General features: G+C 40.5%; 1 protein-coding gene across 1 annotated transcript in view; it reads left to right on the top strand.

Moving 5' to 3' along the window:
• The first annotated feature begins 3,650 nt into the window (after nucleotides 1-3,650).
• LOC125641321 (calcium-activated chloride channel regulator 1-like) overlaps nucleotides 3,651-14,387 on the top strand; it is a 32,782-nt gene continuing 22,045 nt past the window's right edge. Inside the window, exons 1-6 of the mRNA XM_048861093.2 lie at nucleotides 3,651-3,800; nucleotides 5,009-5,149; nucleotides 5,565-5,715; nucleotides 9,111-9,228; nucleotides 11,107-11,266; nucleotides 12,672-12,899. Of these exons, the coding sequence (XP_048717050.2) occupies nucleotides 3,651-3,800; nucleotides 5,009-5,149; nucleotides 5,565-5,715; nucleotides 9,111-9,228; nucleotides 11,107-11,266; nucleotides 12,672-12,899 (948 nt within the window). The remainder of the gene's footprint in view (nucleotides 3,801-5,008; nucleotides 5,150-5,564; nucleotides 5,716-9,110; nucleotides 9,229-11,106; nucleotides 11,267-12,671; nucleotides 12,900-14,387) is intronic.

Raw genomic sequence — 14,387 nt, 5'->3', positions numbered from 1 at the left:
TTCTAATTTTCCCCCTATTGTTACTCACACCTTCTTGTCAGCTATTTGAAATGGGCCATCCTGATTATCACTACCAAAGTTTTTTTTTCTCCTGCTGATAGTAGCCCACCTTAATTGATTGGTCTCGTTAGAGCTGGTATGGCAACCCCCATTTTTTCATGTTCTCTGTATGTGTGTGTGTGTGTGTGTGTGTGTATATATAAAATCTTCCTACTGTATTTTCCACTACATGCATCTGATGAAGTGGGCTTTAGCCCACGAAAGCTAATTCTCAGATACATTTGTTAGTCTCTAAGGTGCCACAAGTACTCCTCGTTCTTTCTGTGATACAGACTAACACAGCTACCACTCTGAAATTTCTGTCTGTGTATCTCAGGAGAGCTCCTTCCTGCTTATATAGAAAAGCTTCCTTTGCTTTCTTTCTTTTTCTGAATGCGGCCCCAGAGGGGCATTTTCTTCTTTCACTCATGACTGCTGTTCTGTGCCAGCTATAGTGGCTCTCAACACTCAATTGAAGGGGACAAATAAGCAGGCTGGTAGCAGGGCCTGAATGAGGGAAGATATCAGCGTCTTAAGGGCCTAACTGGCTCCTACTACTTCAGTTGACTGCCTGTTCTCCTCAAGTGGGTTCAGGGAAGCAGCAGGAAACAGGAAGCTCCCTGAGAAGCTGGTGTTAATCAGTCCAGGCTCCTCCTCCTCTCTCTCCCTGGAGCTCCTGCTGTTTTCTGTTATTTCCCCTTACCTTTTCTCCTGCCTGCCTGTTATGTCTCTTGTGCCCTCCTTCTTCCAGCACCGCACTCCACCATCTCTGTGCATCTAGAGCAGAGAGAATATATATGCACCAGCAGCAGACACAATTTTCTACACTCTGGGTCCTAGTGGCGCCCCCACCACAGTGTGGTACCTGAGGCGGCCGCCTCAGTTTGCCTCATGGTAAGACAATGGTCTCTTCTGGCTTTGCACTCTATGAGTCTAAAAGAGGGAGTTTCATTTGGTGCTTTGAACACTTTTGGGCTAATGAAGATGGGAAGAGGGGCAGAGGAGCAGCAGGGGTGGAAAAGGGACCTGAAAGGAGGTGATGGGAAGGAAAGAAAACGAGTGGAGAAATGAGTGGAAAAAAATTAAATGGACAAGGGCAGAGGAGGAGTCTGGAATAAAAGAGTTCAGCTGTAATGGGGAGAAAGAAACTCAGGAGCATGAAGGACATGGGGCAGCCAGAGATGGGGCTGGTGCCCCTGAAGATCTGTTCTCCATAGAATTGTAGGTCAAGAGAAGGCTGACACTTTGAACAACTGGGAATCCAAGCCTAGCTCAGGATGGCTTTAAGAATTGCCCAACTTGTACTGTGCCTGCAGGTAGGATGAGTGGGGAAGAAGAGAAAAAAATGAGATTCTGGGTAACTCTGAAGGAGGAGCGGGAAATAGGTAGGAGGGAAAAGAGAAAGCAGTTAAGAAAAGAAATGGGGAGGGGTCAAAATGAGGGGAGACTCGGAAGAGAGAGAAATGCAAAGGCCTGAGGGAGCTATTTTCATCCTTGCACCTACCCTTCAACATCCCCCTACAACACGCACCAAGCCACAGAGACTGGGTACTTTCCCCCAGTCATCATGCTCCCCAGCTTTGGGGTGGCACACCCAGGAAAACTTCCCTTTCACTCCATGGCTTGGTTAAGCAATGCTTCCATACAGCTTTTCCTTCCTGCACCTAAGTCAACCTGCCTCCACCACACTGGGGTGGAGGTGGGACTAGTTGTGCAAAGCTTCCTTCTTTTCTTGGTGCAAACACCATCATGGAGACAGTAGCTGCTGGTTTCCAGACAGAAAGGCATCTCCAATGAACACCTGAGAGGGCTGAAGCTTTTGTGTGCATGATTTAAAGAGACAAGCCCCGTTAAACACAATAAGGAGAATTATTTTAATAGCTTTGCCAGGTCGGGGTCAAGTGCCTCCCATATGATTTCATACTATTGCTGTGAGCCAGTCTGATTCTGTTGGGTAGGGGAGAGATGGGGGGAATACTAGAGACACCAGAAGATGGATTCCAGAGGAAAGAAGGGAAAGATACAAAAACACAGAATTGATTATAAGGGAGGAGGTGAGGTGAAAGAATGGAACAATTAAGGGGGAGGTGGGGTGAAAGAATGGAAGATGAAAAGTGGGGAATGGAAAAGAAAGCCACACCATTTTAAGCTTAGAAATCTTTTATTTTTTACCATATTTGCTAAAGTCACATGCATGCTTATGGTTGGCCCTGTTTATTTCAGTTTGTCTCTAAAATGGCTTTGTAAAAGCATTTACGTTCTTTCTAAAGTGCAGTTACATTACTGATAAGATGTAGCTAAATCTGTTTTTATAAGAGCAATATAAGCCTTTTTGCGTGCAGGCATTCACAACTGAAATCTGTGCAGAGCCATATTTCCTTCTTCCACTGTAATGGAAAATAGAATTGTATTATAAAATTGTACAGTTGGCTTTATGTGCTATGCTGCAATAAAATTACTTTCTACCTAGGGCTGGATGATGTTCTTAAGTTTAGGGTAGAGCTTTAATCTATTTGTAGGTGGGGGCATGCCCATGGTTGGAATGCTACTTGGTGAACTGTATAAAGGGCGGAAGTAAAACTGTGGAGCATAGGTGTAGGCTGTGCATGGATGCTACTTGGGGAATCAATGGAGTCTCAGAGGCATGCAAACCTCTGCTCAGAAGGAAATCCAGGAGGGCTAGAAGTAAACTAGTATGAGAGTACATGGTAAAGTTCAAAAGGTCATTTAAGCCAAACAGAATGGAGCTCACCTTGGAGCTGCAGCAATCAAACAAGAATTCCCCTCAGCCTGCAGAAGCATATGTACATCGTTATCTGACAGCTCACCCCCCTGGATTGCTCTCTGCCACTAGATAACCAGTTTGGTGTTTATAGGTCAACTGTCAAGGCTGTTGTCATGGAAGTGTGAGCAGCTATTAACAGGATGCTGCTGCCACGGGTCATAAAGGCTAGGGCACTGCACAGAAGATTATCAATGGTTTTGCATGGCTGGGGTTCCCAGACTGTATTGGGGCCACTGATGGGACCAATGAATGCTTTGCCCACCACACCAGGCCTCAGAGTTCATCATCAGAAGTCCTCCAAAGATTTGTTGATCACTGCAGCAGAAGCATCAATATTGATGAAGGGTGGTCTGGAAAGGTACATGATGCCAGACTCTTTGGAAAGTAAGGCCTCTTTTCTACAATGAAAAAGGGAAATTTTGCTCCCGGACCACTATGGATACGCTGAGTAGCTACAGAACGCCAGTGCAATATGTATGTGAAGGCTGAAAGGGAGATGGGGATGGCCAGTGATGAAGTTGGAGGCTGCTGAGCAATATCTGCCTCATGTGATAACTGTTCACTGTATTTTGCACTGAATATGTGCACGGATAAGGAAATACAGCTCAGACTTAACTTATTACAGTCTTTAGGAATTTCCCCAGTGTATTAATATGTAACCTACATCATCACATTGAGTACAGTTATGCAAACTTAATTTATACAGCAGATCCATATATACTTGCCATAAAATATACAAAATGTACAAACAAACTGCTCATATACAACTGTATAAATAGCACTGTTGTGCCTCCATATTTATAACAAAAGTTGTGGAGAAAGGACAATGAGGGTGTTCAAGAGCTTGGTTCTTTTATTTCTGCTACCTGTAGTGAGAGGTTCTATGGTACAGCTGAAAAATGGTGGCTATGAGGATATTGTTATTGCAATTAACCCTGGATTACCAGAAAATGACAATATCATTAGAAACATAAAGGTAAGAACTTTGGTATATGTAATGTCCTTCTGTGACATTCAGACGTCTTGGTTAGTTCTACCTCTAAATTAGCCATAATCTTAAAAAGACCAGTTCCAGCTCCCATTAATGTCAATGTGAGGTTTTCTCTTTTGATTTTCATGGGAGCTAGATCAATTCTATGATTACTAAATTTGTTCTTAGCTTGAATTTTTATTTAAGTGTTGCTGTTAATGAAATGAATGTACTCATCTCTTGAAGTTTAACAGGAATATCATGGCTCAGGGTCAGGCTGATTCTATGTATCACCTTTTTATTTCTTCTTTCCAAAATATGTGTACCTTAGACTAGAGAATCTCTAGAACATGGATATTTAATTACCATTTACTGTACCTCCATTACAATGTTTTCCATTTGCTTTTATCCCTCCTTTCTCCCTGGCCTTGCAGATATTCACTGTGTTCTTAAAAACCCTTAGTATATATGTAGTGATTTCTGTTTTTATTCTTTCGTTTCTCAGTGTCACCATGTAGATCTTTTCTCCATGTTCATAATGATTTGGTCATTGCAGCATTCAGTTGCTGTAAAGAGAACAATAAACAGAGGAGGGCATAGCCATTAACTAGTGACCTCCAAACTACTGAGGAGAGGTGGGGAAGGAGCAAGGAGGAGGGAAAAAGAAAAATAATGACAAAGTAGTGCCCACTGTAGAGGCAGGAAAAAAAGTACAACTCTATAGAAGTGCAGCAGAGAAATGAGGAATCCCAGAGACAAGAAAAAGGTTATTACTTACTTACTATTTATCATTTTATTTTATTCATCAAAGTACTGTACATTTTACAGATCAGTGAAAAAGACCAGGACCGAACCACGCCTATCCTTCACCTCAGACCCATGTAACTTTTTTGAGGAAATTTCATGTTTGGAAGGATCTCTGTCAGGTTTTATTTTATGGGCTAGATTGTGTTTTTTATCATAATCCCTGAGTAAGGGGCAGTATACAGTTGTACTGCCCTAGGAGCAATCCAGAGTCTTTCAGAGTTACAATTTGATCTCTCCTTGCTCCATGAGGGAAATAATCTGTCCCAGCCCTTCTCTTGGCCAAGGTTGGTTTCTTTCTATGCCTTCAGACATTTAGTGTTACTTTATGTACTCTTCTTTCCTGGCAAGTCTAAATTGCTCCTGTTCAATTTTTAATTCATAAATCTTTTATTTTCTTTCCCTACCAGGACATGGTCAAAGAGGCTTCTTCTTATTTGTTCAATGCTACAAAACAGAGATTTTTTTTCAAAGCTGTAAAAATTATAATTCCTCTGCATTGGCTGCCAAAACCGGAGTATTTAAGCATAAAGACAGAGTCATATGATAAGGTAAGACTTAGAGCGCTTTTCACAAATGAAAAGTATTTGTTCTGTTCATAAGCATAAGACATAGGGTCTTGTATATTAGGTGGAATAATTCACACTATGGGGGTGTGATTTCTAAAACACACTAATGTATTGCTCATTAATTGATCCTTGTGTATTAAATGTTCCCTGATGCACTTTAACGTAGTCCTGCACTTTTGAAATCACCCCCCTGTAGTGCATGTTACCCCACTGTGTAGACAAGCCCTAAGTTTTTCAATAATGTGGAAACATAAATTGCTCTTTTTAGAATTTGTATTGCCCTCTAGTGCCCAGTCCTGCAGTCATTACCCAAGGGAACAATCAATGGGTGTGAGTAAAATCATTCGTCACTGTCCATTTCCTGCTGCTCTTTAAACAAGGACCATTTTATTTTTAGGCAGATGTTATCGTGGCTAATCCTTTCTTGAAGTACGGAGACGATCCCTACACTCTGCAATATGGAAGATGTGGGGAAAAGGGACGATACATTCATTTCACTCCCGACTTCCTATTAAATGACAATTTGTATAACATCTATGGACCACGAGGTAGCATCATCTATTGGACCTTAATTTTCTGCTTTTGTTCTTATAAATATGCAATGGCCAAGATTTTCCAAAGTGACTCATGATTTGGGGTGCCTCAGTTTTTGGTTGCCCAACCTGCGACACGTTAAAAGAACCTGGTTTTCACAAAGTGTTGAACATTAGGCTCTGTTAGGATATAGATATTCAAGCCTGTCTGTAAAGGCCTATACTCTAAGAATTTAGGTGTATTCTTATCACTTAGCTAGTGATAGAGGTATAAAAGAAAGAATCAAAATCACTGTCTGCCGGTGTAAGGTCCTTCTCTTACTGTGACAGTCTGAGGCCCTGTGCTTAGGCAAAGATCTTTGGCTAAGCAACAGAGGCAGCCTGTCAAGGTTCCTTCCCCACTCTGAACTCTAGGGTACAGATGTGGGGACCTGCATGAATACCTCCTAAGCTTACTTTTACCAGCTGAAGTTAAAACTTCCCCAAGATACAAACTATTTTACCCTTTGCCCTTCGACTTCCACTGCCATCACCAAACGTCTGACCGGATTTATTTTATTAGGAAAGAGCCCATTTGGAAATGTCTTTCCCCCCAAAAGCCTCCCAACCCTTACACCCCACCTCCTGGGGAAGGTTTGATAAAAATCCTCACCAGTTTGCATAGGTGACCACAGACCCAAACTCTTGGATCTTAAGAACAATGGAAAAAAAGCATTCAGTTCTTGAAAAGAGGAATTTTAATAGAAGTAACAATAAAAAGAATCACCCCTGTAAAATCAGGATGGTAAATACCTTACAGGTTAATTAGATTCAAAACATAGAGAATCCCTCTAGGCAAAACCTTAAGTTACAAAAAGACACACAGACAGGAATATCCATTCTATTCAGCACAGCTTATTTTCTCAGCCATTTAAAGAAATCATAATCTAACACATATCTAGCTAGATTACTTACTAAATTCTAAGAGTCCATTCCTGTTCTGTCCCCGGCAAAAGCATCACACAGACAGACAGAGAGAGAGCTTTGTTTTCTCCCTCCCCCCAGCTTTTGAAAGTATCTTGTCTCCTCATTGGTCATTTTGGTCAGGTGCCAGCGAGGTTATCCTAGCTTCTCAACCCTTTACAGGTGAAAGGGTTTTTCCTCTGGCCAGGAGGAATTTTAAAGGTGTTTACCCTTCCCTTTATATTTATGACACAGCCATAAGCTGGGAAGCGAATGGTCACATCCTCACATTCCAAACTAGTCACATTGAAATAAGGTGCTATTGGGCTGTTAGGAATACAATCCTGTCCTGATAATGCCTATCGCCTCCAGAGAAAGGGAAGTGCCTAGAAGATGTAAAAGGAAACTTAGTTTGATAGCATCCTGTCTGGCAAGAACTCACTTATCAATAGCTGGGATGTGAAACCCTCATTTCTGTGTTTGTTCTATCACTGTAGTCCCCATTTCCCCATTGTTTATCTGTATAATCTCTGTCTGGTTCTGTGATTGTTCCTGTCTGCTGTATAATTAATTTTGCTGGGTGTAAACTAATCAAGGTGGTGGGATATAATTGGTTACATAATCATGTTACAATATATTAGGATTGGTTAGTTAAATTTCAGTAAAATGATTGGTTAAGGTATAGCTAAGCAGAACTCAAGTTTTACTATATAGTCTGCAGTCAGTCAGGAAGTGCATGGGTGGGGAAATTGGAATCATGTTTTGCTAAAGGGGGAAATGGGAACAGGGAATGGGGGTGGGGAAATTGGAATCATGTTTGGCTAAGGGCAGGAATGGGAACAGGGACACAGGTGTAAGGCTCTGTGATGTCAGAGCTGGGAAGGGGGACACTAAGGAAGGAAACTGGAATCATACTTGCTGGAAGTTCACCCCAATAAACATCGAATTGTTTGCACCTTTGGACTTCGGGTATTGTTGCTCTCTGTTCATGTGAGAAGGACCAGGGAAGTAAGTGGGTGAAGGAATGAGCCCCCTAACAGGCTCCCTTAAGGAGTCTTAAATTGGACACTCAGAAAAGGGGGAACCTAAAATGACCAATCTCTTTCGAAAATTCTGGCTAATATTTTTACAGTAAATGTGGGTTGTTTTTCCTCTTAAATCATTGCTTTGACTTGGAAATAATCTATATCCTAACGTTACAGTGCAGTAAGCTAGTCTGAGAGTTGCAGTGGGTGTAACCTGGTGAACATGCAGGTAAAACCAGTCCCAGTGGATCCTAGAATAGAACAAACCCTCCTGAGCAGATCCTGATCTGGGGACTTGAAGGTTTTTATTGGAACTTCTGAAAGTCACATTTGCCCAACTACCCTTCTTGTAAGTGTACATTCACAAGGAATGAACAATATTCCCATTCTGATCTCACATTGCCCATGTGAGGCCATTAATAAGCAAATAAATAAGCCCCAATAGAAACCCCTCAGTTTTGTGCAGTGTAATCTGCTGTCCATTAAAATGACTTTCTCCTATGCCCATTTAACCAATATAGTGTCCAATTTATTAATCTGTTTCCATACACAAATTAGAATTAATAATTGATGTGTTTCTTTTAAAATAGAAGTAGGTCAAAAGCAGTCCCTTGAGTCTGAACCCTGGTAAATGTGCAAGGTTATTTGGATTCAAATCCAAGACAAACCTGCATTCGATTAGATAAAAATGTATAGGTTTGTGGTCTCATCAGATTTCTGGCATTTTGGGACAAAAATCTCCTTAAAACAATTCATTGGAATCCAGTAAAGTCAAATACTAGCCTGGGTGAAGCATTGAACTCAAACCTTGAATTCTGACTTAAATTTAACCAGATCTGAGCTCTGCTTCCTTGGCCCATCTCTAGTTAAAAGCTTTAGTTAGACAACATTATATACATTCTCCATGTCAATGGCTTTACCAACACCTACAAGAAAGGGGTTAGTTTGTCTTGATGTGATATTATGGTTTTCTGGGAAAGTATTCTGGTTGTCTAACCTTTTACACTTTATCTGCCTTCAACTATTTAAGTAATCCTTAGTTTTACCTTAAACTGAAATTAAACTAACTTCTATATGGTTTTCTAATGTACAGTACACCTTTTCCTTTGTGTTATATAAAAGCCAAGAATTATTTTAGAAGACATGGGTAACATGAAACACCTTGCTTGATGCCAGGAATAGACAGAAGCTACTGTTTGCAAACAGAGGTGTCAGATCTTTACCCAGGTCTGTTAATACTCTGGAAGGGTTAATCTGAACACAGTGATCTGTTTGGGTTTAAGGCCTGGATCCCGCAATGAGTCCTGTGTGAGTACAGGGGTCCGTCCAAGCAGAGCTCATTGCAGGATTGGACCCTAAATTTGTTTAAACGACATACTGAAATATAAAATCAACTTTAAAGTGTTGCATTTAGAATTCACACATGCTCCTGCTCTTCCGTAGCCAAAGTTTTTGTCCATGAATGGGCCCATCTTCGTTGGGGGGTGTTTGATGAATACAATAATGATGCACCTTTCTATGTGTCCATAAACTCCGGAAAAGCAAGTGTTGAAGCAACAAGGTACCAGTGTTTTTATATTTTGAATTCAGCTGATGACATTTTAAATAGTTGAATGACATTTGGCACATACTTGTCTGTTTTCAGTCTGTACTTTGAGCCCCATGCAAAGAGTCTTGGCAAGTTGTTGTTCATAGTATTAAAAAAGAAGCGATAGGACAATGTTTAACAATATTGCTGCCCACAAAGCAGTCTCATTGAATTGCAGTCACTATAATTTTATAATCCAACACATTTTTTATACTAAATGAGCTTTTAATTTGGGTGCATTGCAGATTTGAGTTACTGTTTTCTACTTTTTGATTTACCATGGCTTTATCAAATAGCGGTTAGCATGTATTAAATAAGAATGTTTTCTTAAGTTCCTCTGGGGCGTGATCCTTAAAGTTCCAAACCATTCTTACTAGTTCATGTTTAGGGTTTTTTTTAATATTAAAAAGGGACATGGTCAAGGTACACACTCCATTATTGACCTGCTTTAAAGCAGTTACTATCTTATGATAATGTTCTCTAGAGTCTTCATATCTAAGGGTTTTTTTAAAAGCATAGAACTCTGTCAATGAAAAACAAAAAACAGAGTGAGACTGGATATCTCAGAGGGTTGGAATGGCCCTAGTCTGAACTTGAACCAGTTTGGTAGGGCCTAAAACTCATTACCGTTTGCTAGTCACTTGTTGGCCATTGTGAAATGAATTAGTGTTTTCTGTCCAATTCCTAATGGACAAGTATCAACATCACCAAACTCCTCTGCTGCAATTAGCACTCTAATTGGCAGGTACCACTGAAGGAGACTGCGACAGGGCTCCCTGTTCCGACCTTTGGACCACCACAAACTGGCTGGACACTTTCCAGGTTTATAAGCATGAGAGTGTTATTAGGTCCCTCCACCAGTTCATCAGCACAGCCTTGGGCAGTAACATACCAGTGTACGTAAACTTCCCCACAGCCCACTCTCTGGGGTGGCAGAGGGAAAGATCTCCTCATCATGTGCCCCTGTATCTCCTGGCATCTTACCTCTTGCACTTCCTTCCTGCCTCTTAACCGCTCCCAGCTGATGGGTTGATTGCTCTCATTAGCACATCAGCCCCATGCCTAATTAGAACATTAAGCACCCATCTCTCAGGACAGGTCTACACTACAGCCTAAGTCAAGAAAGCCCCCCTCCCAACAAGCGATGCAAGCCTCGTGCTCTCCTCACCGGTGCTATGTTGACAGGAGATGCTCTCCTGCTTACATACCTTCCACTTCTCACCGAGGTGAGAGTAATTATACTGATGGGAGAGTGCTCTCCCTTAGCATAGCCCATCTTCACCAGACATGCCACAGCGGTGCAGCTGCTCCAGTATAGTGCTGTAGTGTAGACTTGCCCTCAGTTAAGTCCACTCCAGGCGGGGAATAGCTAGTAACTTAGTGACCAGTGTTGGGTCAGCTCTAGGCTCCTAGATCTCTGTCCCAGAGGCAGTGATTGAATGGGCATGGAGAATGTAGTACCAGTTCACCTCTGGAGCACGTTCTTCAAGTCTGGATTGAGGTATATTGATGGAATAGTGGAGGCACTCATCACTCCTATTGTTTCTCCTCACCTAGATGGTGTTTGATTCACAACCTATACATAGTTACTTGAGGATACCACTGGAAAAAAAGTCTACCAGTATTTTATTATTCTGACCATTTCTAAATTAGATTGTAAACTCTTTGGGGGCAGAGATAGTGTCTAAATTTGTGTTTGAGCAATGGCTAGTACAATATAATCCCAATGATGACTGGAGGCTTTGGGCCTTACATGATTCAAATAATAAATAACAGATTATTATTTAGATTATTATTTTGATTATATGTGGCTTGTTAGCGAAGTCTCTTACTATCTTACCTCCCCTTTAGGTGTTCAGCTAGTGTCACAGGTAAATACATAGTCCAAAGCACGACAAAAGAATGCAAATATGATGAGCAGACAAAGCTGTATGAAGCTGGATGTAAATTTGTGCCAAATAAAATACAAAATGCCCCAGCATCTATAATGTACATGCAAAACCTCCCTTCTGTAAGTATTGTTACTGCTTTTTTGACCCAGTTGGGTAGCCAATATTTGGGGTCTTGTACGTTGTTTCCATTAGGAGAAGCTGATATGTAATAAAGTATTTCTTTGATGTTTCCTGTTTATTTACAAACAGTATACACAATTCCTGTTACTCTGAAGATAGCAGGAATCAAATAAGGGGTATTTTCTTTACTCACAGATCCAAGCCTCTTTCCACGTATCACTCTGTCCAAAAAACTTCCCCTCTGCTTTCCCTCCCGGGGAGCCCTGAGTTTACCTAAGTTTATTTTTAGCTTCCCTCTCCTTGCCTGATATTTGGTGTAGTGGGGTGGGGCCAACTGGGTCCACAGGCTCTCATTAGCCCTTTCATTGCCAGTGTGGGGCTTAGCTGTCCCATCACAGGTATATGGAAATACCCAGAGATTGTGGCTAATTTTGCTCCTTTTTGGATCAGGTAAAAATAAAAAGTTACCCAGACAGGAGGCATTTTCTGTTATAACATTGTGACAAGCCTCCTGTGAAGTGCTAAGCATTTTCAACGCCACTAAAATAAATGGAAACTGAGTGTGCTCAGCAACTTGCTAGAGGCACTCAGCACCTTACTTCTGGAGCTTTGAAAATATTATGTGACATAAATTTTGCTCTGCTAAGACTAGTAAGGGGGCAGTGAGCTGTTCATCCTCTTTAAAAGTACTCCTGACAATCAAGAAGATCAGAGAGATTTGTTTTGAAAAAACTTTTCCATTCCTGCATGATTTTCCACTGGCAAAGTGTGTTGTGTCCCAGGTGAGTTGAGATCCTTATGTATCAAAGCACTGGGACACCATAGTAACTACATATCTGTGAACTTTATTGATGAGGTCTGCACTACCTGGGCATCCTCACAACACTGGGTAAGTAGACACACCGTGTGTCTACACCGCAATCGGAAGTATGACTGAAGCTCAGGTAGGCATCTCTGTGCTAACTTTAATCTAGCTTGTGTGGCTAAAAATAGCAGCGAAGACATAATGGCATGGACACCGTGCAGGCTAGCAATCTGAGTATATATCCAGGGTTCTGGGTGAGCTTGTACAGACATGCTGAAGCCCATGCAGCCAAATCTTCCCTGCTATCTGTAGCCGCACTAGCTGGACTAAAGCTAATGTGGGTATGTCAACTTGAGCTGCAGTGCTATGCACAGTGTAAACCCTGAGACAGGTTCTTTGGGAACATGCTTCTTTGACTTTGTCCAGGGTACAGGACATAGAAAGATTATATTCTCTGTAGCCTTTAGAGTGGGCAGAGAATTTCTGTATTTGTGGTTGTCATGAGCAATGGAACAATCGTATACTGGGATTTGCTACTATATGTGTATACTTGCTTTTTTCAATAATTTTTTTTCTCTTCCAATTGGCTTTATTTTAAGGTGGTTGAGTTCTGTGATCAAAGTACTCATAATGAAAAGGCTACAAATATGCAGAACAAAATGTGTAACTACCACAGCACCTGGGAAATAATTATGAACTCTCCTGACTTCAGTAACACCTCTCCAATAAATAGCACAAGCCCTCCATATGAGACCTCCTTCTCATTGCTGCAGACCAAAGACAGAGTAGTCTGTCTTGTACTGGATGTTTCTGGGAGTATGGCTCAAGTAAGAACAAACATATATGTTTCTTTCTTTTTTAGCAGAACTGCTTAGAAACGGTTAGGCAGTTATAAAACAATGTGGTGTGTGTATGTATGTGTCTATCTAGATATATATATATATATACACCCACACAAATGTTTTCTTTAGTCAATATTTCAGAAAGTATGTTTATTATTTTAGAAAATTTGATGCCATTATTTTTCCATTATACATATTTAGGGATTGCTAAAAGGAAACTCAAATTGCTAAAAATGATATGCCAGACTTAGTCTCTCTTTCCTTACAAAATATAACTACTGCTCTTTTTTTAACTTCAGCTCCAGAATGTCAGAACTACTGTAGTTCCCCAAAACAGAAAATATATCATACATGCAAGTTTTGTGCTCTGTGACTCACAAATTATTTTCAAAATAAATATGAAAGTCACTGTGTATAGCAAAATAAAAATGAAATACTTTCTCTCAATCATTCATCCTAATGAGTCAAGAATTTGGGTTGTCATAAGGTGATGCTGGATTAACCAGAGTGAGACTTTTTTTTAATTAAAATTTGTGCTATTTAGCCTAATTATCATCTTGGAGAGGTCCCTGTAGGTGACATGAGCCCTTAAAGAGACTCTTAATCTGTTTCGGGCCTCAAATTTATCATTCTTACAGTAAATCCAATATAACCTCCCTGAATAAACTATGTGTTCATATGTATAAATATCATATAACAGTAGAAATGAGAGTCATGTGATAAGTTTGTCACATTTTTGCAGTTTATTTATCCTGTACCTTTACAAGCTTCAGCTGTCTTCTGCCCATAAATCCATCTCCCCAGGCTTTATTCTTACATTCCAAACCATTCCCCAGCTTCCAAGAGCTATTTTTATATCAACCTATGTTGTATTCTTTCCCCAATATACAGAATTTCTTCATCCCTAATTTGTTAGTTTCAAACATTGAATCCTGAGCCAGTGACAACGTCTATTCTCAAAAACGTTACAACTTTGAAGTGTGTTATCTCACAGACTTTCAGGGCTGGAAATAGGATCTTCCCACCAGTATATCTCTGGGAAGAGAAGGTCCTCAGCATCCCTGTGGGGAGCACAACACCCTTTTATGCCCTAGGGAGGCCCCAGACATCTTGCTTTAAAATTGTAGTATATTTATATCTGGAAAAAATGTAATTTTTAGAAGTCTTTATGAACCCTGTATGGATTGAATAATGATAACAAAGGCACCTGGCTTTACAGGTGCAGGGGTAAAAAATAATCTCAATATAAAAAAAATGAAACCTCTCTAAAACATTCAAGAATACTTTTTCCTGTTATACTGAATATATTTTCGTGTGGTAGAAAGGTTTTATCAACACTTCTTTGGAATGACCTGCCTAGTCACTCAAAATTTCACCAAAAAGGAATAACATTAGTACTCCCAACTCATGCAGCTTAAAACTGTACTATACTGACATGAATTCCACATATATTATTATAAACTATAAGTGTAT

This window comes from Caretta caretta, chromosome 8, assembly GCF_965140235.1.
Source record: "Caretta caretta isolate rCarCar2 chromosome 8, rCarCar1.hap1, whole genome shotgun sequence".
NCBI lineage: Eukaryota > Metazoa > Chordata > Testudines > Cheloniidae > Caretta > Caretta caretta.
The sequence above is the reverse complement of the archived record's forward strand: the minus strand, read 5'-3'. Positions and strand labels throughout refer to the sequence as shown.